The sequence below is a fragment of the Platichthys flesus genome, chromosome 21 (genome assembly GCF_949316205.1).
Source record: "Platichthys flesus chromosome 21, fPlaFle2.1, whole genome shotgun sequence".
NCBI lineage: Eukaryota > Metazoa > Chordata > Actinopteri > Pleuronectiformes > Pleuronectidae > Platichthys > Platichthys flesus.
The window spans coordinates 6061676-6087851 of NC_084965.1; the positions used below are offsets into that span (position 1 = coordinate 6061676).

Here is a 26176-nt window from a genome sequence, read left to right on the forward strand (position 1 = left end):
TGAGGACAAATTATATAAATACAGTATTAATAATGTTATAATATAAAAACAACAGTAATATAAAGAATTTTCTTATTCGGGGCCATAACAAATGCTCAATTATACCATTGGAATGAAAACTGAATTCTAGAGTGAATGTGTCAATGAGGCCAAATGATGATTACACAGGAAATCATGAATGAATCTGCCTCATCAGAGTGGAAACCAAACAGGTAAAACGAGCTGCTCATACCAGGAAATCGGTTGAAAATAAGAACACGAATATACAAAAGTGGAGCCTCAGGCAATCTCAGGGGATAATTTTCCAAATTGCTAGTCTCTTCTTTTCTTCTGTCTCACCGTACAAGTTCAAATCCCTCGCTCAGACAGACGACTCTCTCATTAACCGCTCTCGCTGTCCATGTGGTGTGCACGAGTGAACAGTGGCGCTGCGTCGGTGATGGAAAACTGGTGAAGTCACAGCGTTCGTTTGGGACACACAGGGCAGCAAAACTACAAATGTACATTTCCAGATTAACCTCATACCTGAGGCACTTAGCTGTGCCTTAGATTACATAACGTTCTGTTTATGTTTGTGGTTTTTACACAACCGAGGAACATCGGGAGAACACGGTGTTCGTGCAAAGGGGTCCCTGGGAACGTGAGCCGCATTTCCCGGCGCACTCTGTGTATCCTCCGCTCGCGGTGGGCAGCGAACCGAGGGACATAAAGGATGATAATCTCCTTGGAATTCGGCTGCATTTGCTTATAGAGAAGAGGGGAGTGCTGGACAGTGGGGTTGAGAGGTCAACGGGACCAGTTTGCTGAGGCCCATCTGTCGGCCCCTGCTCTGTTTACGCACCATCTCGGGAGTGAAAGGCGAGCGTCTCAAGAGCTATCCTGTTCTCATAACACCACCGTGCTTCATAGTGGTGGAGGAGACACAGAGGGGAGCTTGTGGCTAACGGCAGCGTTCCCCCCTCCTATTCATCATCTGCTCGTCCGAGGAGACCTGCAGACAAAAAGGCTTCGGCTCAAGAGGGCCTTTACTTCACCCATTTCTTTGATGCTGCAGGGTTTTTCGAAGATATTTTCTTTAGCAGCTGAAGGCAAGAAATGCACGAACGCTTTGAGTTTGTTTCCTGTAAAGGTTATTTTTAGCTAAATCATGTCAAAACAGGTGTATTTATAGATCACACTAAGAAACAGGCCTGACACGATTATCTATAGAAACAGAAAGATTAAACAACTCAGTAAATGCCAGGAAAGAGGGTGTGTGTGCGTGTGTGTGTGTGTGTGTGTGTCTGTACTTTTTCTATGTGCTGCTTCCAAAAAAGTAATTACAAATATCACCATCAAAATGAAATTAGCACCGGAGAAATATAAAACGTGGACGATGCAATTAGAGGGCAACGTCTTCCCATTAGCTTCACATCACTTTGTTTATCAACGAGTTTCTTCATATCACAGATCATGTTTCAAGCTCAGACGGCAAAGAGTTCATGCTTTTTAAAATCCACCACGAACACCCGGGGGCTTGCCGGGGTCGCACACACTCATACCTGCCATTTTGACTCCACACTAGAGTCGTTTCATTCACAAAATCTATGATTATGCGTTTTTAATAACACCGTGCCACTCGATGAGAGAAAGCACGGCGGACCATAATATCAAATGGTGATGTATGTGCGAAATGAGATGGTTGCCCCAGCCATTTGAAACTATGATACTGTATTTAGAGCACATTTTGCCTTAACTTGTAAAAAATTACAGCCCTGGCTATGTATTTAAGAAGAGCTGACTACAGTCGGAAGGCGATATATGAACAGCCCATGACCACATTAAACAGCACTTTAATATTTTACTTCAAAGGGGCAGAGTGAGAGCACCGGGAGCAAGAGCTGACGGCAAAAACAATAATTTCACACATCATTATAAATATTAGTTAAAATTCGAATCTACTTTTCGCTGGGATTTTGCTTCGTGCACTTCATGCAACGAGAGGTTTGGATGATGAATGTGTCTGACCAGGGTCTAGATGAGGATTTTGAATAATGAGAATTATATGTAGAATTCTACATTGTGTTTCATGTTACATAAAAAAGTTTTGGTCACAGTCTATCCTTTGGGTAATCTGGGCATCGCTGTCATAATTAATTAGTAAATTTTGCCTATTCTGGCATAAAAACTGTGTTCTGCATCTTTTGGAAAACTTTGACCCTGAAGGCTGAACCGAAATGAAACTGTTTCACTGAGGATTTCTTATATTTGTGTACCACTTGCTCTTAACATTGCTTTGTTAGCCATAAGATGTACAGTTAGGAGGGTTCAGAGGGCTCGAACTACTAACCTAACCAAGGCATTCGCTTTGCAGGCCGAGTCGACCACAAAGGCCAAACTGAAATGTGACAGTCTGGTCCCTCAGTTGTGGCCCACATAGCGAGCTTGAGCCAGCACAATGAATCCTGAGATAGATTGGCTGGAGAAGGACCAACCTGTTGGATCCTTTGTCAGTCCAGATTGGAAGGACGCATTGTTTGCCGTGGATGAAGGAGTCTTTGAATTGAGACGTAGCAAGTGACTGGAGTGTTTAGCCTCGTCCCCACCAACCAATCAACTGTACTCAGATCTGTTTCTACAGATAAACAAACATAATGTAATATCTTCATATAGTTTCCTGTCTGTATGCTAAACCCCGCTAACTGGCCTGTGCTGCTTCATATTCACTGTACAATCAAACTTCTCATCTTACTCATATCCGCATATTTCCCCAAAATGTAACAATTCCTTTGAAGTAGGAAAATTTTTTCTTTTTTTATAGGATCTTGATGGTAGGGTGTCATCTGGAGATTTGCTACATATGTTGTTTTTAAATGGCTGACAGACAAGGCCATAAACCTGTAGTAAAATATATGGCTCCTGTCAAACAAAAAAATTACATTTTCGCAGAATGCATTTCGTTTTTCTCATTCAGTTATTTTTAAATTGAGGCGCACATGAGCCACACCTCCGTACAATGCACAGTATATATTTAGTTTGATGGAGCAGCCCTGTGAGCAATGCTCATTACATTAATCACAGAAGATTAGGTCGTCTTAGCAAATAGATTCTGAAGCAACATCAGTCAAACGCTTCAGCGGCGTGAACCCTTCCAGAAAGGAAACAATGAGGCTGGATCTTCAGAGATAACCTCAGTTTGTGTTTGAGACGTGTAAACTGGGGGAATTCCTATTGTTGGCAGATGTACCAGCAGGCCTCGCACGTCCTCCAGGCATCTACCGTGCAAGTCTTGGCTACACAAGACACAGCCTGAGGAGCTCAGACAAAATATTGAAAAAAAATATGTAATACACAGGAGTGAGAACATAAATTGTCTTGTCACTACGTTTCCTGTAGAAAAAAAAAAAAGCATAATTATGCCACCTTCATTTTATGCCATTCAGTTAGTGGGTAATATGAAATGATAATGGAGATCGTGATAAATAGGAACATTAGAGTTCTGAAACATTTCAACTTAGCTTGGTGTGTCGACAGACTCAAACATGTGTGGACAGGCCTACAGGAACATTTAATAAATCTTACATTGAAGGAGGAAAACCCTTAACAGATTGATGAACTGCTGACAGCTTTACGACAAAATTACTATTGTTGCACTCGGAGCACTCATCATTAGTTAAATCAATGGTGAGGCATGATCATTTATACTGTACCGCACTTCTAGTGTCTCTGTCAGCCCCTTTCATTTGGGCCAAGTCTATCACCAGTCCTCTCCAGTACAACACAGACACTACTAATAACCAGTAGTTATGACAGCAGCTGCCAAGTGACACCTACCAGGCTAAAGGATGGTAAAATAACTTTATACAGGGATTTCAGTTTATTTCAATTAGGCATTCTTGCTTAATTTCGTGTTTTTGTGTGTATTTTATTTATTAACTTTCTATTTAAGTGTCTTGATCCTCTCCTGGTGTCTGGCTGCAGTGTAGGTCATAAGCCTCACCTCCTCCGTGTTGGTTGATGGGACATGGGACAACATAGAAAAACAGAAAGTCAACAAAGGCGTGAAATAAAATGTTCTCAAAGCTGTTTTATATAGTTCTAGTTCATTCAATTGCTCCTGTTTGAGTATGAGATATTATTATTCTCAAAAGTTTATTATTATATTATACTCAAAAGTTTGATGCTATGGGAGAAACTTCATGATTGACAGCTGAGCCTGACTCATTATTGGTCAACCGTGTGTATCGGCAGGTTCTTAATACTGCGGCTCCAAATCCACCATCACTACTGCGCAGATGCCTCCATCTCCATATACAGTCTGTGCTTCCTCTGCTCCTTGGTGCTGAGAAGGTAACTAACACTGCCGGGTAAGACACCGCGATGACAGTGACGAGACTCAACCAAAACAGGAAAGTTGTCGGCCCATGAAACCAAAACAACGACCTTCAAAGATTCAAACATGCTTCATAGAGATGTGGGATCCTTTTCCGTGAGTTCTCTGCCAAGAGTGACAACTTTCATATGTTGATCAAAAGAAATGATTTAAAGATATTGATGGGTGCATGTCAGTCATGTCAGTGTATTTGTGACTTGAGCATAAAGGTGATTGAATTTCCGAGCTGGGTTCAGTTCAGGTTGGCGTACATCAGCAGGTTTTAATGCTAATTATGCAAACCACAGAGTGGAAAAACACCCATAACAATACCAACTTGTTTGAGTGAAATTATTAGGCTTAATCACATTTGTTTGGCCAAAGCAGCTTAAAGCAAGAAACTCCTGGCAGCACAACAGTGACTGACCGGAACAACAAAGGTCTAATGGCCTTGTTGTGTCTTTGTTCAGCGAACTAATCTTTAATATCGGTGTGGAGTTCACATTTATCATTCTGCACAAAGCAATTTACTGATTTAAATATAAGGTTTGAATGAGATATCCAAACGCTGTGTTTTGAACATATACTCATTGCGATGTGACTTGATGTTTGTTATAAAATATCAACCTGCACCATAATTCTCTACCCTCCGCCTCTTATCGTTTGCTCCACCTGAAGTTTGACGACCTGTTGTGAGTGCTCACCTCGCTCGCTGGAACTCACTCCACATGTACCCCTCTTCAAGACGGGGCAATCCAATATGCCCTCAGCCCGGGGTCAGCCCCTTCCTTCAGCAGGCAGCCGCACTGCTCCAGCAGTTAGTAACTTCATCTCGTGCACATCATCTTTCACAAAAGGTGTGTCTGTTTACAAAACGCCGGCGAACGCAACACTTACCTCGTCGGCGGGTACAAAGCTCCAGTCGAGTGATCTGGGCCCGGCAAACGAAAGATGAAAGCTCGGGCCGAGACTGGCGCTCTGAAGCACGTGTCTGCATGATGCTCTCATCAGCCCTCAGATGGACAGGTGGAGGACAGAGACGGCTCCGAGACGAGGACGGGGAACATGGGGGAGGGGGGCTAAGCCGTGGCCAGGATTGGCCTAACTTCATTCCTGTTTGATACACTTTGATATGTGCACTCCACCTGAGCACAGACTGAGTGTGAGGGGCGATGAGCAGGGACTTGTCAGACGCTTTATGGGATGCACCGTTTGTTTATTAATCACTAGGTTCTGTGATGTGTCTCTCATCACCCCAACAGGTATAATTAAGCTTTAAAGGGCATGGGAGGCTTGATGTGTCTGCAATTCATTTTGTTTTATCTCCTTGTTCCTTTTGAAGTCACTTTTGCGTGGGTAAAGTGTGAGTGTACACTGAGTGTGTCTGTGTGTGTGTGTGTGTGCATGTACAGTAGGTGAGTGTGTCTAAATCTCTGTTTGGTCCGAGAGCTTCTCACTGAAGGATTTGTCTGTGGTTCCCATGTTGCATGACCTGAGATGTCTGCTCGCCTGTCAGCTCGTTCAGCCTGACACGTCTTGTTCAGCCTCAGCTGCTCGGAGGAGTGACAGTTCAAAGGTTGTCAGGTTGTGATGGCCAGGTATCGGGCTGCTTGAATGACATCTTGGTTTCCCAGCAGGCAGCTGTGTCGGCCTGTTTTTCAGCACAAGTGTGTGACAAATGTAAGGGGCAAAAATAAACATGGAGCCGTCACGTCAGGACTGATGGCCCGGTCCAAAGGTCAAGCGATTTGGAAAATACGTCAGAGAGATGTTTGAATTTCATGAGCGCCTTCCCACTTCATCTCTCCTAAAGCTGATTTGTGGTGTCAAATGAAAGAGTCGAGTGGGACATCATGTAGGAATGTAAACAAGGCAGAACCGATCCTTCAGATCCCAACGAGTGAACCTGCAAGATTTGACTTGAGAGAAAAAAAAAACTAGCAAACAATTTGACGTAATATTCCAAAGAAAATCGAATGTGTGTTTTGATAAAAGCAGTACAAGCAGTCAAAACCTTGGCTACCTGTAAGTAGGCCAAGCTGTCGTCCGCACTGACTGAAGAGCTTCTGCTTGATTCTCTGTCAGGAGCAGGCAGAGGTGTGAAGAGATGGGAAGTTCACCTGTTTGCTTTGGCAGCAACGCCCGAGCGGGCAGACAGCCAGCAGTCTGTCACTTGTGTCCCCTCAAATGTGAGTGAATCGATGCAACTCATGCAGAAATGTTACCCGGCATTGCACTTAACATGACGGGCACGGGTCAGGGGAGATATCCAGAATCGGTCCCGCCCGGAGGAGCTGACGTCAATTAGAGTCGGTTTTTCTCTGACATAAATCACGTTCATGTGCAATAACTCTAGCTGTCCGTTAGAGAAAACTTGAATTTGGCTTAGAAGTGGATTTAAATATACATTATCTACCACACCTTCTACCTATATTACACAGATTTGGATTTTTTTTTTCCCTTTTCTATAAATGTCCCTACCCTTTCCCATCCTCCTCCAGTTTGGGTACTATCCCTTTAAGTCTTTCTGTGCTCTGCAGAATGCACCATGGGAAATGCAATTAAGTGGTAACAATAAAACTTCAAGTTTACAAATTACAAATTCATTCTGTACCACAGGAAAAAACCTCACATTTACTCTTAAGTGTCCTGTTTACTTCTCATTACTGGAAGGAAACCTCGAAAATAAGTGAGTAGACGGTCGGTTGTTTCAGCTACAGAGGTTTGTGTTATTAGTGTATTGTTTTTTCAGACTCGGTGCCATTAAAGCCGAGAGTCATAAGCAAACATTCACCAGATGATCGGGGGGGGAATGGATCTGACGAGACAGATAGTGGAAACAAAAACATCTGCGGCTGCACCCTTGGCACATTGAGTAACATGTAAATAAGTGTTGCTGCTGCATCTTTCATCACGCACTAAAATTACAACAAGAAACCCAGGGACTGCGCTTGTTTGGCAGAACCTCAGCACGCTTTGAAGTACGCCAGTGATGGTGAATGACTTGCCCTCTGAATGCTGGAGGAACATGCGTCATCTACACGGCTGAGACGTGGTGTTTTTTCTTTTTAGTGATTGGCTCGTTTGGGGTTGTCCAACGTGAAAAAAGGTTTATAACTGAATGAGGTTGATGGTGGTGTATGGTATATCAGCATATGTTTTTTGCTATCATACTTTTGGGCACATTATACAATCATTACTCAATGGAAAGGAGAGAGCTAAATAAGGATTGATGCTGAAAGAATGACGCTATAAAACAAGCTGAAGCGTCATGATTGACAGTTGAGACCAACTCACGATTGCTTAACGTTCATATCTAGAAAAATTGTGGCTTGATTTCAGGATGATGGGAGAAAGTGTAAATGTGTTGTGTGTTATTCAATTCCCCTCACATCGACTCACCCTTTTAAATGTGGAGAATAATCTACGGGGGCCTTAAGGTGATGTAAAAACATGGTAGTGCAACGACTCTGTGGAAGAGGACCTGTCCCAGATGTAGATATATGGACTCATCAAAAATAATCCTCATAGTTTCAGGAGATTACACACTTATGAAGTGTGAACGCACAACATACGCAGATTCCACTTACTGTAGGATTAGCATATAGATTGGGAAACATCCTTTATTATGATCCCGCAGCATAATACCATAAAATGTGGAAATACATACAACATGGTTCCTTTAAAGATGTTTGCTTGTTTTTCTTTTTTTGATTACAGTCTTAAATTGTGTGCGTTGACATGCTAAATATGGCTCTTCCCACCGTTGCTCCCCCGTCATCACCTTAATATGGACTCATCCGTTATAGTACATGTATGGTAGGGGGGGAGGAGACAGCGGGGTCCTGTGCAGACACGGAAAGTCCCCAATTATATGGTAATTCTAGAGAGTGGTTGTGATATTTATTCTTATTGCCCAAAGAACTTGGCATTTATGAGACTCACCACAAACACATTCCCTACAGCAGAGGCAAACTTCAGGCTGTGCACTCGTTCAATCAGATGAAAAAGCTGCTGCGGCTGATTTATGGCAGAGTTTGGAAGGAAATCTCCGGCAGCTCTGCTTATTTAATTCAGGTGCCCCTTTAAAAAAATTAAAAAAGTTAATTGTGTTTACAGTAGCTCGTCTTTGAGGAGGTTGATGGAGTAAGTCTGTCAAACACAGCTCTGTATGTCAAGTCTAAGGACTATACTTCTAAATGTGTTGATTTTAGAAATATAATAAAAAATGTTTTTACCCATTTGAGGAATAACGGATTTGGAAATTACATAACTGCACCTACAAAGGTCAATTGGCTGCATTGTGTACTGAAAAGCTTTGATTTGAGTCTAGTGGATATGTATTGTATGTAATCAGCATGGAGTCAACGTGTGAGGTTGAAAGGTAGCAGGGGGGCGCCAAGATTCTCGGTGCTCATGGCTTCACAGGGAACACTTTATGGCCATTATGCTTTTCTATTTCCAGCTATGGAGACGGATTCTGTACAATTATTGTCCATTAAAGAGAAAGATGGCTGCACAACCACAGCAGAAATGATTGGTTCCTGCCGCAGTGGCCTTACACTGAGATCATCGCGGGAGCCCAAACTGAAATTCTCATATATTGAGAATCAATGTTTTCACCCTATCACAGGTTGTCTGCATGCCATCAGTCAATCAATCAACCAATCTATCTTATTTTTCTATTTATTTAGAAGAAAAACAAAATGTAAACATCTTCAAAAACATCTTAAAAATATAAGAGACTTTTTTGTGTTGGATTTTATTATTGGCTGAGTGATGGAGCCACTCTCATTAGTCTTGGGGTCTATTCTTTGTGTCCCAATAACCCCAAACTTTAGCATGGCTGCTTACTAGCTTAATAGCCTAACCAAGCATTAGTTCCCAAGCGAGGGCGTTTATCTTTTGTTAATAACATTTATTGTTGTTTCATCATGAGCCAGTAACAACAAGACGCCACAGTGTGTTACTTTCTCACTGCACTGACTGGATCAGTGGTCAGACTGACTTTAGCAGTTTACGCTCCGGATCTACGGCCAAACTGCGTTTAAGCTACGAGCCAAATAGGTTTATGTTAGAATGAAACATGAGTTTGAAATCCAATTTTTCTGCGACATATTTTTCATTAGCTTGTGCACCACTGTAATACAAGACCAGTGCTGTGTGTTAATTTCAGTAGGCTGCGTTTTATTTGAGTCATCAAAGTGATTGACACTTTTCCTTTTAATGTTTAGTTTTAACGTCTTTTTGCATGATATCATTTCAAAATGAGCCAAATGAATAAACTATAATCAGGTCCACCGCAGACATGTTTTTAGCCAACTCATTCAGCTAATGTTAGCTTTATTCGCTAGCTAAGTACAACAGATAAAATTTGACCTGGAAAAATGGTAGAAAAGGGAATCAGACTTTTATCTATTCTCTTAAATGGTGGATCCATCGTTTTGAAAACTAAACAACTTTTTTATGGTCAAACAGACAACATTATTGTTATTAATCGGAAATAATCAAACCATTTTCCTTCACGTTGGTGCTGACCGATGCATGTGCCGGCAAATACCGGGATGACTTTGTTTAACTCCTGGCGTCGGGACCAACGCTGCAGTGGCTGTCATCTTGCCAGCGCTCGGGCTGGCAGTCAGCACAAACTGGAGGTAATTGAAAGGGAGAACTCCCAGCCAGTCGCCCACTGGGGCCTCCACAGGTCTGTGAATGCCACCGTAGCCCCCAGTGGACATTAATCAAAATTCTCGATCAATAACTTCTCAAGTGCTAATAAGCGCTGGCACATTTTATGATATGTGAGCCCCTTCATCATTTCAAATACCCGGAGATTTATGGGAAATCCATTGTTAGGTCCAAAGTATGAGGTAATGTAGCACTTAGTAAATGAAGTAAAACCCAAAGCCTGGGGTGATCTGTATTTCATTTACAAAGGACATGTCTAATCATTAGGAGCTCCATCTCTCTGCAGAGCAGCCACACGGCTGTAATGATGGCTGTGTTCTTTTATAGCTTACTTACTCAGCAATGACGCAGGAGATAACAGCAAATAGTAAAGACCCGCTGTCCTCCACTCCCCACTGGTTCACTCCCAGATCGCCATGGGGGACGCCTGTCCGCCGCGGAGTGATTAGAGTCATGTTAGGGAAGCATTATGGGTCAAGTCATAAAATAATTGGATTTCTGTCCCCCTCCACTGTCTCCTATCAAAGTGATTGGTCTCCTGGTCATCTTGCTGGCTGACATAATTGTTAATTAACCATTAAGGGCTGCCCTCTCTCATCTATATCTCACGGCAATTACTCATTTGACAACAAAGCAATATACATCACAGGGTATGATGTAGGGACAAAGACCTGCATTAAGAGTATGAACTGACTCAGTCTCATGGAAGTGTTGTGCCTTTACTCACTTCTAGATGCTTTATTTACACAAGTATTGATTAGTGGCATGTTTGTTTTGCATGATACTAACCGTGGGTTGAGTCATTGCAGGTTGTGCATGAGTACAGAAGAACGCTTGAGTTTTATTCAAGAGGCAGTTCCTCTGCACATTTTCTTTTTTGTTGCACCTTTCATTTAAGTCATCATCTCTTTGCACGTCAAGGTGAGTTGTCTTTTCAGAAATACCTCAGATCAGGTAAAGAGGTCCAGGGGGAAGAAAGTTAAATAAAAAGCTCTTTAAAATGGTATTCATAGAGAAAAAGACAAACAGTGTCCCTGTTGAAAATAAAAGCGCACACTGGAATCCATTCTGATGACAGTTGGAAGAATGCAGGCTTTATGGGGGACTTGAGCCCCATCTTTGCCATATCTTTTAAGCATGATTATTTACTTAAAACAACAAACCAAAGCCCCAAGTCTGGCATTGTGGACGACAGGCCTTTGATTGAGCTCTGAGCTCGAATTCTTAACTAATAAATTGTTCCACGCCTTTGTCTGGGGCATTAACAGCAGTGGTCTGCGTTTTTCTTGCTCTAATCTCAAGAATGCAGCAGCCTCTTGAGAAGCTCAGGGGTTTCCTCCTCTCCCATAGCCAGGTCTTCACTTTGTTTTCTTAGAGGACTCCCTGGATTGACAGGCCTCACCGTTAGCCCTCTCTTCGGCCATCTGTTTTCACTGATTCTGAGTGAACACATCAAAGTCAATCAAGACTGCAAAGCATTTTAAAAGTTGCACCCCCCGCGCCCGGTGTGAGAAATAAAGCGAACTTTTCATCGCGCTCACAAAAAGAGAGACGGTTTGGACTGCGTGTGTTTGTGTGTATGGTTTTTCCATGTAAGGGTGACCTGTGAGGGATCCCTTAGCTCACAGCACAGGTATGAGCAGCTTAGCTTTGTTCAGCGCTACTCTGACGACAGCTCGATGAGTCACAGAGACACACAGACTAACCTCCTTTGGTCAGGTTCCAGCTCTTCACTGACATCCCCCTGACAATAAAATAATCATTAGTAAGATTGAAACATCACATATAGTTTTTCAAAGGGCAAATGTACCTGTGCATGGTGATAGGAGAGTAATAGACATTTTTTGTAAATTAAGTGGTGTTATAACTACAATGGAGTAGTGGAATAGAAGTATAATCAAGAAAATGTATATGCAATGATTGACTTGTACTGAATCACAATCAGTCCTATATTATTATGTGTAACATTATTTGATAAACAATTATATTAAAGATATGTTGGAGGTTTTTACTTTCAAGAGAAAGCAACTGTTGGTAGTTTACATCATATTATTTTAATGGCTTTATACATAATCGAATCTATTAATGGACAAAATAACCAAGAATTTAAGAACTGTAAAGAGTAGAATTCTTATTTTAGTAGTATACTCAAGTATAACATTGAATTTCTCAAGGTAATACTTTAAAATATAGGATTTGTGATTTTTATAATATTTAATATTAGTAAAGATTATATTTTAATTATGTATTTGTGAGTTAGTTGTATAATCATAAAGGTGAAATCCCAGCTCAATAAATCTCGAAATTAAATTAAAATAAAAGTAGGACAGCTTATTTACATTCAACCATTTAAGATCCTGTAAATAAGATTAATAATAATAAATAACATTTAAGCTTCAACATGATTCTTAATCGATACAGTTATTTGAATTGGATTGAATTAGATTCAATTAAAATATGATTGATTTATCTAAATATCACGCGAAGAAATCAAACTCAACTGATTCATTTGCAACCAATCAGCTAACCCAGAGGTGCCCGCTGAGCCAATCAGATGCGGTGCGGTGCGGTGCGGTGCGAGGGGGCGGGGACAACGTTACCAGGTAACCAGTCAAACAGTCCGTTGATAGGATGGCGATGCGGAAGGTTTGAACTTTAGCTTCTTTCTCACTTCTCTTCGCTCATTTACTCTTCAATGAAAACGCGCTCGAACGAGAGACTGAGGCAGAGACACCAGCTGTGTGTCTTCCTGTCTGGACCTCAGTGTTTAGACTGTGTCCTGCGTCGTGGCGCCGAAATGACGTTAAAATGCTCCTTGGTGTTGTTCTGCACCTGCTAGCTTAATGAGCTAGTAGCATAATGAGCCCTGCGTGTTTAGTTCACGGTGAAAACAACCTAAGATACACTTCCTGTTTTTAAAGATACATCAGGAGCAGTTATGTAGGTTTTTAAAAGTATCTAGTAACAAGCGGTGTACTTCATTAGTGGATTTTTAATGGTACTATTCTTTATTTGGCCAAACTAGGGGGTTTATAAAGTCTGGAAAAACTTCATCTATCTTAGTTCACTTGGTTAGTTTCCATCATGATCCACAAGGTTAGTTTCCATCATGATCCTACTGTTTGATCCCAACAATTAACCCAAGATAACCTAATATTTATTTTTGACATTACTCCTCCAAATAGATTAAAAAAAAACGTCAGTCCTATAACGCATTTATTCCAAAGAACTTTATTTGTCCCCAGAGGGATATTCTAAGGCACATAGCATGTCAAGACAGCCGGTAAAAACATGAAAGAAAACCACTATGACATCGGTGCAAATCAATGCAGTTTACTATGATTAATTAATGATAATAATAATAATAATATGATTTAATAAGTATAATTATAAAGTAAGAGTAGTTTGTATGACTGTAAAAGGACAGTGAACAGGAGAACGGCTGTCAAATTGTAGATAAATATAGGATGATTAAAGTAATCAGAGGTCTTTGAGGTGAGTAATGCACATGAATTATGTACAGTGAAGGTGAATGAAGAATTGATCAGATTCTGACTCAAGAGAAATGGGAAAAAATTCCTCCAAACAACTGCATCTCTAAGCTATCTCTGTAACCCACTCCTACAAATTCAGGCTATTAAAATAATTGTTTTCAATTCCATTCACTGAGCCTCTTTGAAAACCGCTTTTACAGGGCTTGAAGTCTAAAGCAAGCAACAAGCTGGTGGTCACCTCCGTTGCCTTTCAAGACCACCTCACAAGGAGCCTGCTGCAGTCAGACTTCTCACTTTCTGACCCTTTGCTGAGATGCAGAAGAAAAGCCGCCACAAACCCACATGCAAGAGGACAAGTGGAAGGTTTGCAGAGGCCGGGTGACTGGCGAGACGAGAGAGAATATGTTCTGGATCCGGCTCCTCCAGCTTTATCATTAGGTAGACAACAAATAACATCTAGGCTTTGGAATGTTTTTAATGTAAGAAAGTCTCAACAGTGTATATGTATATGTTTTAGCTCAGAAGATGGGTTTGGTGGCTTCCCCAGCAGAGAGGCTGATGGAGGACGAATGGATGCAGGTCAAGGCGAGGTCTGTTCACCAGGGGGAATCCGCTCAGCCCTGTGCGATATGCAGGGAGGAGTTCCGCCTGCAGCCTCAGGTATTCACCCACACAGTTCCTACTTTTAATACTTTGTGAGACACCTCTATATATATATATATATATATATCTTTAAGGTTGTTTTCAATGTTCTGTGTCCGTTCTCGAGGGAAACCCTGTGTTTCCACAGAAGCACACAAATACACACACAAGCCCCCACCCCCTCCCTTCCACCTGCAGTTCCTGTATGTTCTAATCTGTGTAGACAACTGTACAAATTTACCCATACTGCCTTGGAACTCAAGTGTGACGTGATGATGTAGCAATCAGTGTGTAACTGTGAGGGTCTTTCAGTCTTTTACACCTTTCCGATCCCCTTTTAAGATGCCAATCTCCTCAAGAATGCGGGACTAGAATAGGCGGCCTCACAAAGCACAGTTGCCATAGATGCGTGTGTAAATATTAGTTTGACTCAGGGGGAGAAAAAAAAAAGTTAATTAGAGGCTGCTAACAAGGGAAAGTGACAAGAGGGAATCTTTGTTGATTTGGCATTTTCATGGAAGCCTTCATATTGTGACAATGCCGCTGTGCCACAGTCTTTCAAGTGTTAAAGGGATTGAACAAATAATGCTTACAACAGCAGATGCTCTGAACCAGTTTGTGTGGACTGGGATCTTGTTATTTCAATATCAACCTGATTTTCTATGTAATAAATCAGGATGTAAACGCTGCTTTCTATTAGATTTCTATTCTATTTCTTTGTGGACCTTAGGCTGTAGCTCGTACCATTAGAATGTTGTGAGAAGTGAAATTTCTCTCTGGACTAATGGCTTGTGGAGCTCTTGGAAATTGTACACTGCAGGGGGCCCTTTCACCGGTGATGGAGTGTGTTGGTCAGGCCAAAAAACAATAGGAAATCAATATGCCTCCCCTCTGCCCTCGAGAGATCTGAGTAAACTGGTTTGTGTGCAAAGCCCCACAGCCGTGGCGGTCTCCTTTCAGACGATAAAAGAGCCCCTCTTGCAGGTAGAAGGAGAGTTTAGTCCAGGTCCCAATCGCCCCACTGGGGGTCATGCTGACTCCCTCTATCCCCTAGACAAATAACACTTAACATCAAATACACACATTCACATATTGGCATGAATACACACTGATTTAAAGTGGCTTAGAGCTCACATACACAGAGGCCGTATACTGTATGAGAGCCTTTCTAAGCACTTAAAGGTAAAACCAATACACATCCTCGGGAGACACGGTAACCTATATAGTCAGTCAACCCATGAAACCTTAACTCGCAGGATCAATTTAGATGCTGCTTCTTGATTTACAGCGTGTGGGATATTATTTTGTGTATTCACATAAACTGATTCATTTGGAGAACTGTCCCTTTGCAGGTGCTGCTGTCTTGCTCTCATGTTTTCCACAGAGCTTGTCTGAAGGCCTTTGAGAGGTTCTCTGGGATGAAGCGCTGCCCGATGTGCAGGAGGAGGCAGTATGAAACACGCGTGATACACGATGCAGCTCAGCTCTTCAGACACCGGAGTGCTACCAGGTAAATGCACTGAGCCAAATACAAAATTTAGGGTTATTGGTTTTAATGTGTCTCCATAAAGAAACGCAAACTAAGAATTGTCCTTCACGCTATCGCAGAAGTAGTTTCTATATATCTCTAGTTGAATTAAATTGAAGTCATCCTCTGATACAAAAACATGTTCTTTTGTTTCTTCTTTTGTGATTGTATTTTGTGCGTGTCCAGAATTCAAGCTTGCTGGCGAGGCTACGTCGCTCGAAAGTGGTACAAGCATACGAGGAAAACAATCTGCCCAAAAGACAAACGGCTGCGACGCAAATTCTTTGAGGCGAAGGTGAGTGTGGACTGTAACTCTGAAGTGATCACATCAGGACGTTGTAGATTAATATGCTTCCTCGGCCACACTGGACATACACAAGGTCACAATACCTAGTGTCTGCCACCTCAGGTCATAGCTGAGGCCACAGGGAGAGCGGGTCATGCTATATAATATAATATAATATCTATTTCCCAGTTCCTTCTGACATTCTTTGACCGTGTAGTCAGTCGAATAGAGGTATTGACGAACATCACATCTTCAGGGTTGAGAAATTGGTCTCAGGGACTTGCTGACCCCACCGCTAACACACACACAGTCACCTGCTGTCACCCTCTCCAGCCTCTTTGATGCTTTGTGAATCATACACTGTTTGTCCACTAATGTGAAGAGAGTTTTGTGTGTTCGTCAAACAGTCTGGACATTCCACGGTCAACACAAAAGCACAATGTCTCCCGGGCATGTTTGGGTCTGGTATTCCTTCATCGATCAGTGTGTGTGTGTGTGTGTGTGTGTGTAGCGTGTGTATGACTTGGCCGGACAGGAAAGGGTGAAGACGAGAAATCGGCCGTGCTGCTTGGATACCTGACGCAGTATCTGGCTTCAGGCTTTGTTCTCTTGTCCCATTTCAAAGCCATAAATCATAGAACCACTGGACACGATGAAGGGAATATTTCAGAGCGGCTGACCGATGGTCTCGAGACCAGCCGGTGGATGGGTCATGTGACTGTGAGGCGTGTTGCTTTCGTGGCGGCTCCCAGGAAAAGGGAACATTGCCACCTAGTGAACCTCCTCCGGCTGAGGCCTGAGATGACCAAAGATGTCGCGGATCATTTCTCACAGCAGGACGCAGATTTGTTTCTCCTACAAATTCATTCATTGGTTCTAATCTGAAATACTAGCGTGCTCTGTATGTCCAGTGTTTCTTAAAGAAGCAGGTATATTTATATTTCTGTGTGGAGTGTTGTAATCACGCAGAGTGCTCCCGTGCCTCAAAGAAGTTGTTTAAACCAAACTGACATATGTATGAGTACCACACTTATAATGTGTTGCAAGGGTCAGAGTGTCCTATGCATGCCCCCCCCCCCCCCCCCCCCGTCACTCTCCATCATCTCGCCTATAATCTCTGCCCCAACATGTCACGTAAACAAAGACACAGCCTTTACTGAACCAATTAACTCTGCTCTGACGCATTAGGCCATGTCCCGGTTCACATGCCCAGGACGGAGTCACCGCCGCTGTCAGACACTTTACATTCAGACTGTGCTTCGGTGGTCGTGGGTGGTCACGAGATTGTCTCATATCTTTTGTCACACCGAGGATGATCTTCAAGAGCTGCGAGCTGTGCAACACGGCGCTGACAGGTGTGATTGACTTGATTTTCAAGGGGAAGACTTATTTGCTTAGCTGACTGTAATGCAAACAGGCGTGTTAGCGCCGGGCTGGAACCTGTGTTAGACAGAGGAACCTTTTCTTTCAGGTTTCCTCATGATAGCAGGAGGCCATAAAGCATCTTTGTACCAGGTGTTGCCTGATGGGGAAAAAAAAGAAGAAAAACTCCAGTTTCTGAAATGTTATCAGCTGATCCCGATGCCCAGCTTTCAATTTTTACTCACTTCGGAGGTCCGACCCTGCGTCAACACATTAAGGGGTTCACTACCGACATCGAGATGGATTACCGTGAGATAACGCCTCTGCGCTCCACCTCCTCTTCCCCTTCTGTGTCCTCCCCTGTCCCCATACTGTGGAGCAATGCAAAGTTCACCAGAGGCTGTACTGTTTGCCCGGCCTGTCGAAAAGTCAGCCAGGCTCATAAAACCCTCCATCCGAATAGTTAACAGTTGTTTAATTAGTGATAAAAGCCGAGCTGTAAAGCAATTCTCATGTCACTGTGGCAGGCTAGGGGCTGTGTGTGTGAGTGTGTGTTTATGTGTGTGTGTGTGTGAGTGTGTGTTTATGTGTGTGTGTGTGTGTGTGTGCGTGTGCGAATGTGCGTGTGTTTTCCAGTAAATAGTTGATTGACAGAAAATTATCGGCAACTGTTTTAATCAACATTTACCTTATTGCCAGCCCCTAAATGATTTTGCTGATAGTGATACAGTTGTTAAAGTGATAGTAAACTATGCAGTATTTACACATTTTAGATCAATTGATTAATCCCGAAAATTATAAATCTGTTGACCTGCTTCAACAATGAATATTTTTTCTGTAATCTCAAGCAGTTATTGAACAAATGAAAAGCTTTGACCGACAAGGTCTGATCACATGACCCACGAGGTCGGTTCATCTCAGTCTAGTTTGTTCAGTTGTCATGGAGATGGTACAGGTCATGTGATCATCGCTGTCCTTCAGCGTCAGCACTCGAAAAATGACTGAACCGATTTCTTTGAAAAATGTGTTGAAGACTAAAGAGGCAAGGTAGAACTCAATGGATATTTGGAGCAGATGTGAATTAACAAGAGGGTTTACATCATTAACATGAAGATATGGGTCATTAGCCCAGTTGTTCGAGCCTCCCTGTTATTGTCATTTGTGTTACATGCAGAAATGTATTTTTATGGCCCTGCTGCACAGTACTGTTGAAAGTTGAAGTATATAAATAGCCTATTGAAATTGAGTTTGATTTTAAATGTTAATATGCATATTAAGGCATTAATTGTTGCCTAGCAACAGCTGTTGTAAATGGGAGCAGACAGATGAGTTATGGGAACACAGACACAGATCTGTAAAATGGTCAATTGAGAATGGAAGACTTGACGGGTTATATCAGATGGACTGTAGAGAGACAGAGATCAAGATCCAGCAATTCCACACATTATTTCACAGGAGAGAAAGTCAATAACTCTGTATTGATTAGTAATCCATTAGTTTTTCCTTCCAACCACTGTGTGCACGGCAGACGAGAGAGAATGCTAATGTGGCCATGTATGAAACAGGAAAACTGTCACAGATGTGTGTGTTTGCATGTTTCCCAGCACAGCCTCCCATTTTTTTCATTGGTTTCCATTAATTCTCCATGTTAGTGGGAGACGTAACTGTATTGATCTGGCTGTTTAACAACTGCACCCTGTCAGCGTGCCTCAGCCATTACAATACACACACACACACAAACACACACACACACAATTAGCCTTTGCCGAAAACACAACTCTATTGTGTCCCTGAATGAAACATGCCTCCTTTGTGCCAATAAAATGGTTTTTCTAATTAGTTGCAGGAGTTGAATGACAGCTTTGTCCGATACTGTCACACGGACACGGAGGCTTTTCTGAGTGATATCGACCGCTCCCTGTCATCAAGCAGACGAGTGTTCCAGCAGCTGGAGAGAAAGAGCGTCTCCGAACCACAGGACAACGACTGGGACCGAATTCAGAGCCAGGTCAGACACACTCTGCGGAATGACCAGGAGCCATTCGCGTCTTTGAATGTGGCCTTGAAATAAAAAAGAATCCCAGTCTGATTCTCCTTCACCCAGCCTTGTGTTTCCTCGACATGTTAACGCTTGCATGGGGACCGCAGCATCACAGCTGCAGTAGATAAAGTACTCCTCTCTCCTGAGGTGATCATTCAATTTAGCAAATGAATGGCAGCGGGCTAATAATCCTCTGTGTTCACAAAACCCTCGAGCTGGTCGGATAATGCACGACATGCTTTTCATCGCCTGGACGGCTGCGGAGGAAGTGAAAGGACGTTAAGATTTGCTTTTCCACAAGGCTCCATTGTTGGCTTTCATAGCAGCCAGTAGCATTTTCCATTGAGACGGAGAGGTGTGTGAGAAGGTTCAACACAATGCACGAGTGGCCCGGCCTTGACACCGGGCATCAAACAGTGAACACAAACCCTGCATCTTTTCCACAGGTGCAAGAGCTTGATATGAAACATGTTAAATCCAGGTAGCTGTGTTCTGTTGATCATTGGCGGAGCCGAGTGTGTTTTGCTTAGTTTTTATCAGGATCACTGGTAAACATGTTGTAAGTAGTTTCCAACAGATTTGGTCCAGGTGGATATCCGCCCATTGGTCTTTTGTTTTGAAGCCTGTAGTTTGGCATTTTGTCCAGCGCCATCTTGGTTGTTTGAAACCAGAATTAACCATATTTGGAAGAGAGGGGATGGAGGCTATGAGAGCTCAAGGACATTGCATGCCCACCTACACCTGCCACCTGCTTTATCATCTATGTAACTCTAAATGAGGCCATTATTTGCAACATGAACATCATGCTGTATTGAAGAAGACTTGAAACTAGTGATTGAGATTTTAAACATCTTATGCAAATGTTTTAAAACCAGTGGATTAGTCCCCTGCTGGTAATTGCAGAGAATACAGGTTTCAGGCACTTTAACATTGGGTTCCCTTTCCAGACCTGGAGTCTCTGTATATTTTTGTTTTCAGTCCATGGGAGGAACTGAAGGTTTTTACCTGCTACATATTCTGCATCTTCCTTTATCCATAGCATGACTAACAGGTGAATTAACATGTGTTGTTTGTTGTTACAGGTTATCCAGAGGGATGTGTGGGACTGTCCCATCTGCCTGACTGCACTGTGCAAACTGAACCTCCCGACACAAGCTGCTACTTCCAACCATCAGCCACCCAGGCGAACCGTGCTCCTGTCCTGTTCCCACGTCTTCCATCAGCTTTGTTTAGAGGCCTTTGAGTCGTTTACAGCCAACAGCAGACCTTCATGTCCCCTGTGCAGATCTGTCTACCACAAAAGACTCATCTAAAGCAGGTACACATTTATGCAAGCTGGCATTTTTGATTGTCCTGTACTTTAATATTTGTTGGGTAAAGTAATGTGTATTCAAAATAGTAGAGCATTGCCCCTGAGATGTTTGTATGAGGTCTGCTATGTGGTTAACTTGCCTGCTCCGTCATTGTGGATTTCCTGTTGACATTTTATTAGGGGGCTGGCAGGAAAAGTTCCAGAAAATGTCTCTGGAGCCACTGACTCGGACATTTGCCCTGCTACATTCAGCCCCTCTAGAAAATAACAGGACGACTTCTTTGTATGTCTGAAGCTGGAGCTGAGAGGCAGTTGTACTGAGATTGAATTTTTTGGTGCAGTGACTTCCTGTAATCATCTTATCACAGGGAGAGAAACCAGCATCCAGCATCCTGTTTGCCAAAACCTACTGCACGCACCTATGAAACCACAAGCTGTAATTTTTGCACCGTTTGTGTTTGGATTAAAGAAGTGAGATTTAATTTGTTAGCGGGATTAAGGGCTGCTGATTTATTTAACCTTTGGTCAGAGCTTCTCGTCTTTATGCTAAGCTAAGCTTATCAGGTCTTGGCTCTTGCACAAAAACACAAGATGTTTTGTTGTTCTTAGCAGCTCAGCAATGAAGTGGTAAATAAGGTGTAAAAATATAAATATTAATTCATAGTAATTTGTCAAGTACCACTAATGTCCTGGATGCTTCAATGAGAAAGGAACAGATGCTGAAGCATTTTCTACTTTTATTTTCAAACACAAACATCAAAAATAACAAAACTTAAATTTAGCAAACTGAGAAATTTGTAAAAAAATACATTCACAAGACATGTACCAAAAATGACATGCAGAGACTGACGGACATAGAGACAGAAATAAAAGCTGCGTCACTTACAGTACACACAAACTCTGGACTTTAGAAACCCCCACAGAAAACACAGATTGACGGTGAGGCCCACCAGTAACGCTGTAATCGAAAACAGACCTGTCGGCTCTCGGGTCAGAAGCGACTGTGAGGAGTGTGATTGTGATGCTTCCCTGCCAGAGTCCAACGCTACCACACTCTGCTGAATAGATGGGATCAAAGCAATTGTGGAAATGTAATAAAAAAAAAAAAATCCCAATAGAGCATTGTTTGTTATTGTAATTCGTCCGGATCAAGTCAGAAAAACCTTTAGTGCAAATTTTTTTTTTACCAATTTACTGTGTTACCAATGGTCAGTGTTGTCCTAAAATGAAAAGCTGACAACACAATATGAGCATGTTAAATGGAGTATTAGGGCCATAATGGAGAAAAGAAAAGAGAATATGGTTGTAATTTTACAAGAATGAGGTCCTAATTTAATGAGAATCCATGTTTCAGCTCCTTATGGATTCGAAACAATTCGATTTTATGAATATCATGCAGATGTACCCGATATTAACCTTCCAGTCGGTCATCACCTCTTCCAAAAAAGAAAATTTCTTCTAAGTCCATGTGGTTCTTTCTTCATATCTGACTCAGTTTATTGAACAAACTTACAATGACATGTTGCAGATGTGCAAAAAGGTTGATAGTTGATGGAAGAGTGATAAATTACCTGTGAACACTTAGCCTAAAGTTAAGACATAAGTTTCGTAATATTACGACCGCAATCACAAGATATTTGTCCCCCCTTAAGTGAGCCCAACACTCGACTGTATGCATGAGACAAACTACAACCTACTACAAAATCTACTGAATGTTGCTGCCAGGAAAGACTTTGTGTAACCTGGACTCCTGGATGGTAAACGCTGTTATATCTTTAAATCCCACTTTCAAAGACATTCTCCCGCCCGATTTACTAATTTGGGAAGCTGGCTTCAGTGTTGGAAATGAATCTTTGTAATGTAGCAACAAACATCGACAGTTTTGATGTAAAACATTTCCTGTCCTGAGAAACCCAAGTTTTAAATGCATATGTGAATTACATTTTTTTTTGCTTCCTCATCTTGTGTCATCATCATCGTGTCGTATCAGTCACGGTGGAAACCCCTGACATCTATAACACCATAAAAACCACACCTTTTGATCGCTCACCCCTTTTCAAACGAGTGCTCGTGTTGTTGAGGGGTCGAGATTCAGCCTCTCACGACACGAGAGCGTCTCACAACATTCGTGGCAAAAACAAAACAAAACGTACATTTCAACGGCGGCTTTGGACTAGAAACTCGGTTGTGTACAGCGGATCACAGTGGAACTGTCTAGAGACAACATGTAAATGTACACACACGTACACGTACACAAACAGACTACACAGAACAGGAAAACAACCTTAACATTAAGCCTGTGAGATGCTCGTCGTCTAAGGCATTTAAGGTGGTTCTGGAGACAGAACATCACAGTTCAGAAGATGATGCAGCAATACGACAACATGTAGACGGGGCCTGAGTCACCAAGTCTTTCGACCACCTGCAAACTCGTGCACTTTGTGTGTGAAGACTGTTACAGGTTTGCATTAGATTTAGGTGCTTTTTTTTTTTATAAACAAATAAAAGATGCTTAGCGAGTCCGACCCTCAGCGGACTCACAGAGAGTCAGGCAATTACATCCAAGTAACGTGGAAGAGGTATGAAACACAATATTATACCTTATGTACATGTCAATACAACATTTAACCAAAGGACAAATCGGATCCTTTCTTCGGTTCGTTTTTTTGGGGGATGAGCAAAATGTGACATATTCTTATCTTGTGCATAAATTTGAGGAAATACAACCAACAGCCTCAATCCTTCTCACTGGAACTGACGTGGATGAAACTCTATAATGTACTTTGCAATTTGTGGAGTAGCTCAAGTTGAATCTAGAGCCCTTAAAAACGTTCTCACCCTACTCCATACAAACTATAATGACATCATCGATAAAGTTAAAGCGCACTGGAATAAAGCCAAATTTATAAAAAAAAGATCAACGAAAGCACGAGTGCTAAAATCTAAGGCCCATCAGTAACGACAGCGCCGATGCATAACCCGTGAACTGTATTGATGCTGTGCACGTTCCCCCCCCCCGGCTGTGATGAGGGGGAACAATTGACTTCTTCTCATGCTTCAACACATTTTCTTATTTTTCACATTTCGAGTTTAAACAAAAAATTACAAATTGACACCGTAATCACGCCTGTATCAGTCCACACAGCGACGAGAGCCCAACGATTAGAGACCAGAAACTGCAACCAGGGACGTGCTGACATTAGAACATTGTGGGGGTCCATTTTAATACACTGAATACAGAGCAGGTTCAGGGTGAAGGTAAAAGAAGTGAGATGTAAGACTTAAAAAAAAAGAAAAAGACAGAAGGTGGCTTGTTTCACCTGCTGTAGCCTCTTGCTTCTGTCTAGTGCAGCTTGAGGAGGTTGTAGAAGAATACCAAGTAGCAATGATGGGGTGGGTTGGGAGGTGGGGTTGGGAGGTGGGGGAGCCTCCTGAAGCAAAGAGAGGGGTGGTTTAAAGTCACAGTCGCAGTTGAGGTCAACACCAAGGTCACTGCAGTGATGCCAGTCTGTTTCGCTCCTCAGTCGCATCCCTGGCTCTGTCCCAGCTTCCATCCGAGACGCAGAGGATGGAATGTCACGAAGCTAAATTGCTCTCAGCCTCCATTTGCAGCATCCGTCAGACACTGCCGGGGTTTATTAAGTTCCCTCCAATCCCTCTCACCTTTCAGCAGTCAGGCAGTACTGTTGAAATCTCCCTTTGGCTATGCTAAGGTTTGTGTGTGTGTGTCTATATATATATTTGTGTGTGTGTGTCTGTGTGTGTGTTGATCTGTCGTCCCTTTCACAGAGTTTTCTGATGCCCGTTGGCCGAGAGCTTCCCAGATTCAGGGTCCGTGGGGCTGTATGACAGTTGCAATTTATCCAGACCTGGGCAGGAGGAGATAAGGGAGAGAAATCTCATTACAAAGCCTCAGACTTTCACTTAGACAGATGTATTGATGTGCTTTTTTTCTCTCCCCCCTCAGTCTGACATTTTCTAACCCTATTCCACCCCGTGTATCAAAAACCCAGGGCCTGTCACCACAAGCCTTAGAGACGAGCCCCATCGTCTGTCACACATCTGTCCAGCAGCTCAGTGGCTCTCGCTGCAAATTCCTCCATTTTGTCACTGCAGGTCGTGATGTCAGAGAAATACACACAATCTCCCTCCAGAGCCACAGTGTAGGTTTGTACTGTCAGTTGAGACTGAAGATATCTGAATTCCAAATTAGGAGGAAATTGAGTAGTCAAATCTTAATACCTCAGAGTTTATGCTTTCAACCCTTTCCATTGGTTTGTTTGTCAGAGGAATTATGCAAAAACTGGGGAACAGATTTCCATGAAACTTGAAGAATGTGAAATTGGCCAAGAGAGAATCACTTTCTTTAACTTTGCGAGATAGGCCAGTTTTTACATTTCCACCAAGTTCTTAGGGCCTTAGTGGATGTATACAAACGTGGTGCACTCTGGAAACAGTGCATTTTAGTAGATTAAAACCCTCTGGATACATGAATATAAAATGATGAAGCAGATCAATTTACCTAAAGCCTTCAGGAGCTCTTCCCGTACTGCTGAGGTGAATTTCCTCACCAGACAAAGTGTTGTCACGACCGCAAACAACAGGTTGTACGAAACGACGATGTAAAAGTTTCCCAGCCAGTTGAATCTCCCAAAGTCTCCCAAGAGGTCGAACCTGGTGATACCTACAAAAAGAGAGAGATCCAAAAAATGATTTGGGTTAGAAAGGACATGGTCCAACTTGATCAACAAGTCAGAAGTTAAATCCAATTGAATTTCTATGTGAAAGAGGCTAAAAGTAATTTATTAAACCATTATTCTTTATGATTGTCAAAGACCAGCCCTGTGTGCTTCATGTCTAAAAAAAGAAAGCCACTCCCAAGTGGACTTTGATTCTTTGAGAGTCAAAGTCACCTGTGCACACATGCACCTGAGTCAGCAACTGAGCCAATGACACATCACATTCAAACAATGAACACATACCATCTTGCAAGTTTCTGTGAAGCTGAGTGTTTCACAATATCTTGCAGATTTTCACCCAGGAATAAAAACACGTCTCTTAAATGCAGATGTTCCCTGATATTGACAGAATATTTAAAAACCAGCTGAAGAAGAAAGGGCAATGCTCATCTTCATCACTTGACTACGTCTTATTAGGAGCTACTGTGTTGTGAGGCCTGCTCCCGGTGGACGGGGAAAGAAAGGGTGACTAAGTATAGCAGCCAAGTGGGTACAAGCTGCAGGTGGACTTCATTTCTCTCTGTCAGGACGGTGGGACAGAGATAAAGTAGCAGTTTCTCCTGCAGACTCCTCTTAGCTCCAACTCGATACAACAATTTCACAGCATCAGTCCAAGCTGATCACGTGAGGCCTGGAAAACCAGCAGCGCCATATTGGTTTCCGTTGTGAAAAATGTCTTACTCTCTAGTATCAGTAACGATATCTTGTCTCCAAAAATCCATATCAGTCCGGC

The 26176-nt window shown here is 42.4% G+C and overlaps 2 protein-coding genes across 2 annotated transcripts in view; one reads left to right on the forward strand and one right to left on the reverse strand.

Moving 5' to 3' along the window:
- Window positions 1-13718: 13718 nt before the first annotated feature.
- Window positions 13719-21290, forward strand: rnf32 (ring finger protein 32; the record flags this gene model as incomplete). The annotated part of the gene is made up of 7 exons (XM_062380001.1): window positions 13719-13971; window positions 14051-14193; window positions 15528-15685; window positions 15890-15998; window positions 19192-19359; window positions 20475-20710; window positions 20885-21290. Coding segments are annotated over 6 exons (1062 nt in total), but the record flags the coding sequence as incomplete, so codon positions are not given.
- A 131-nt stretch (window positions 21291-21421) lies between these two features.
- Window positions 21422-26176, reverse strand: part of lmbr1 (limb development membrane protein 1) — a 30964-nt gene continuing 26209 nt past the window's right edge. Inside the window, exons 16-17 of the mRNA XM_062379310.1 lie at window positions 25227-25388; window positions 21422-24573 (exon numbers count right to left, since the gene is read on the reverse strand). Coding sequence (XP_062235294.1) covers window positions 24488-24573; window positions 25227-25388 — 248 coding nt within the window. The 3' untranslated portion in view covers window positions 21422-24487. The remainder of the gene's footprint in view (window positions 24574-25226; window positions 25389-26176) is intronic.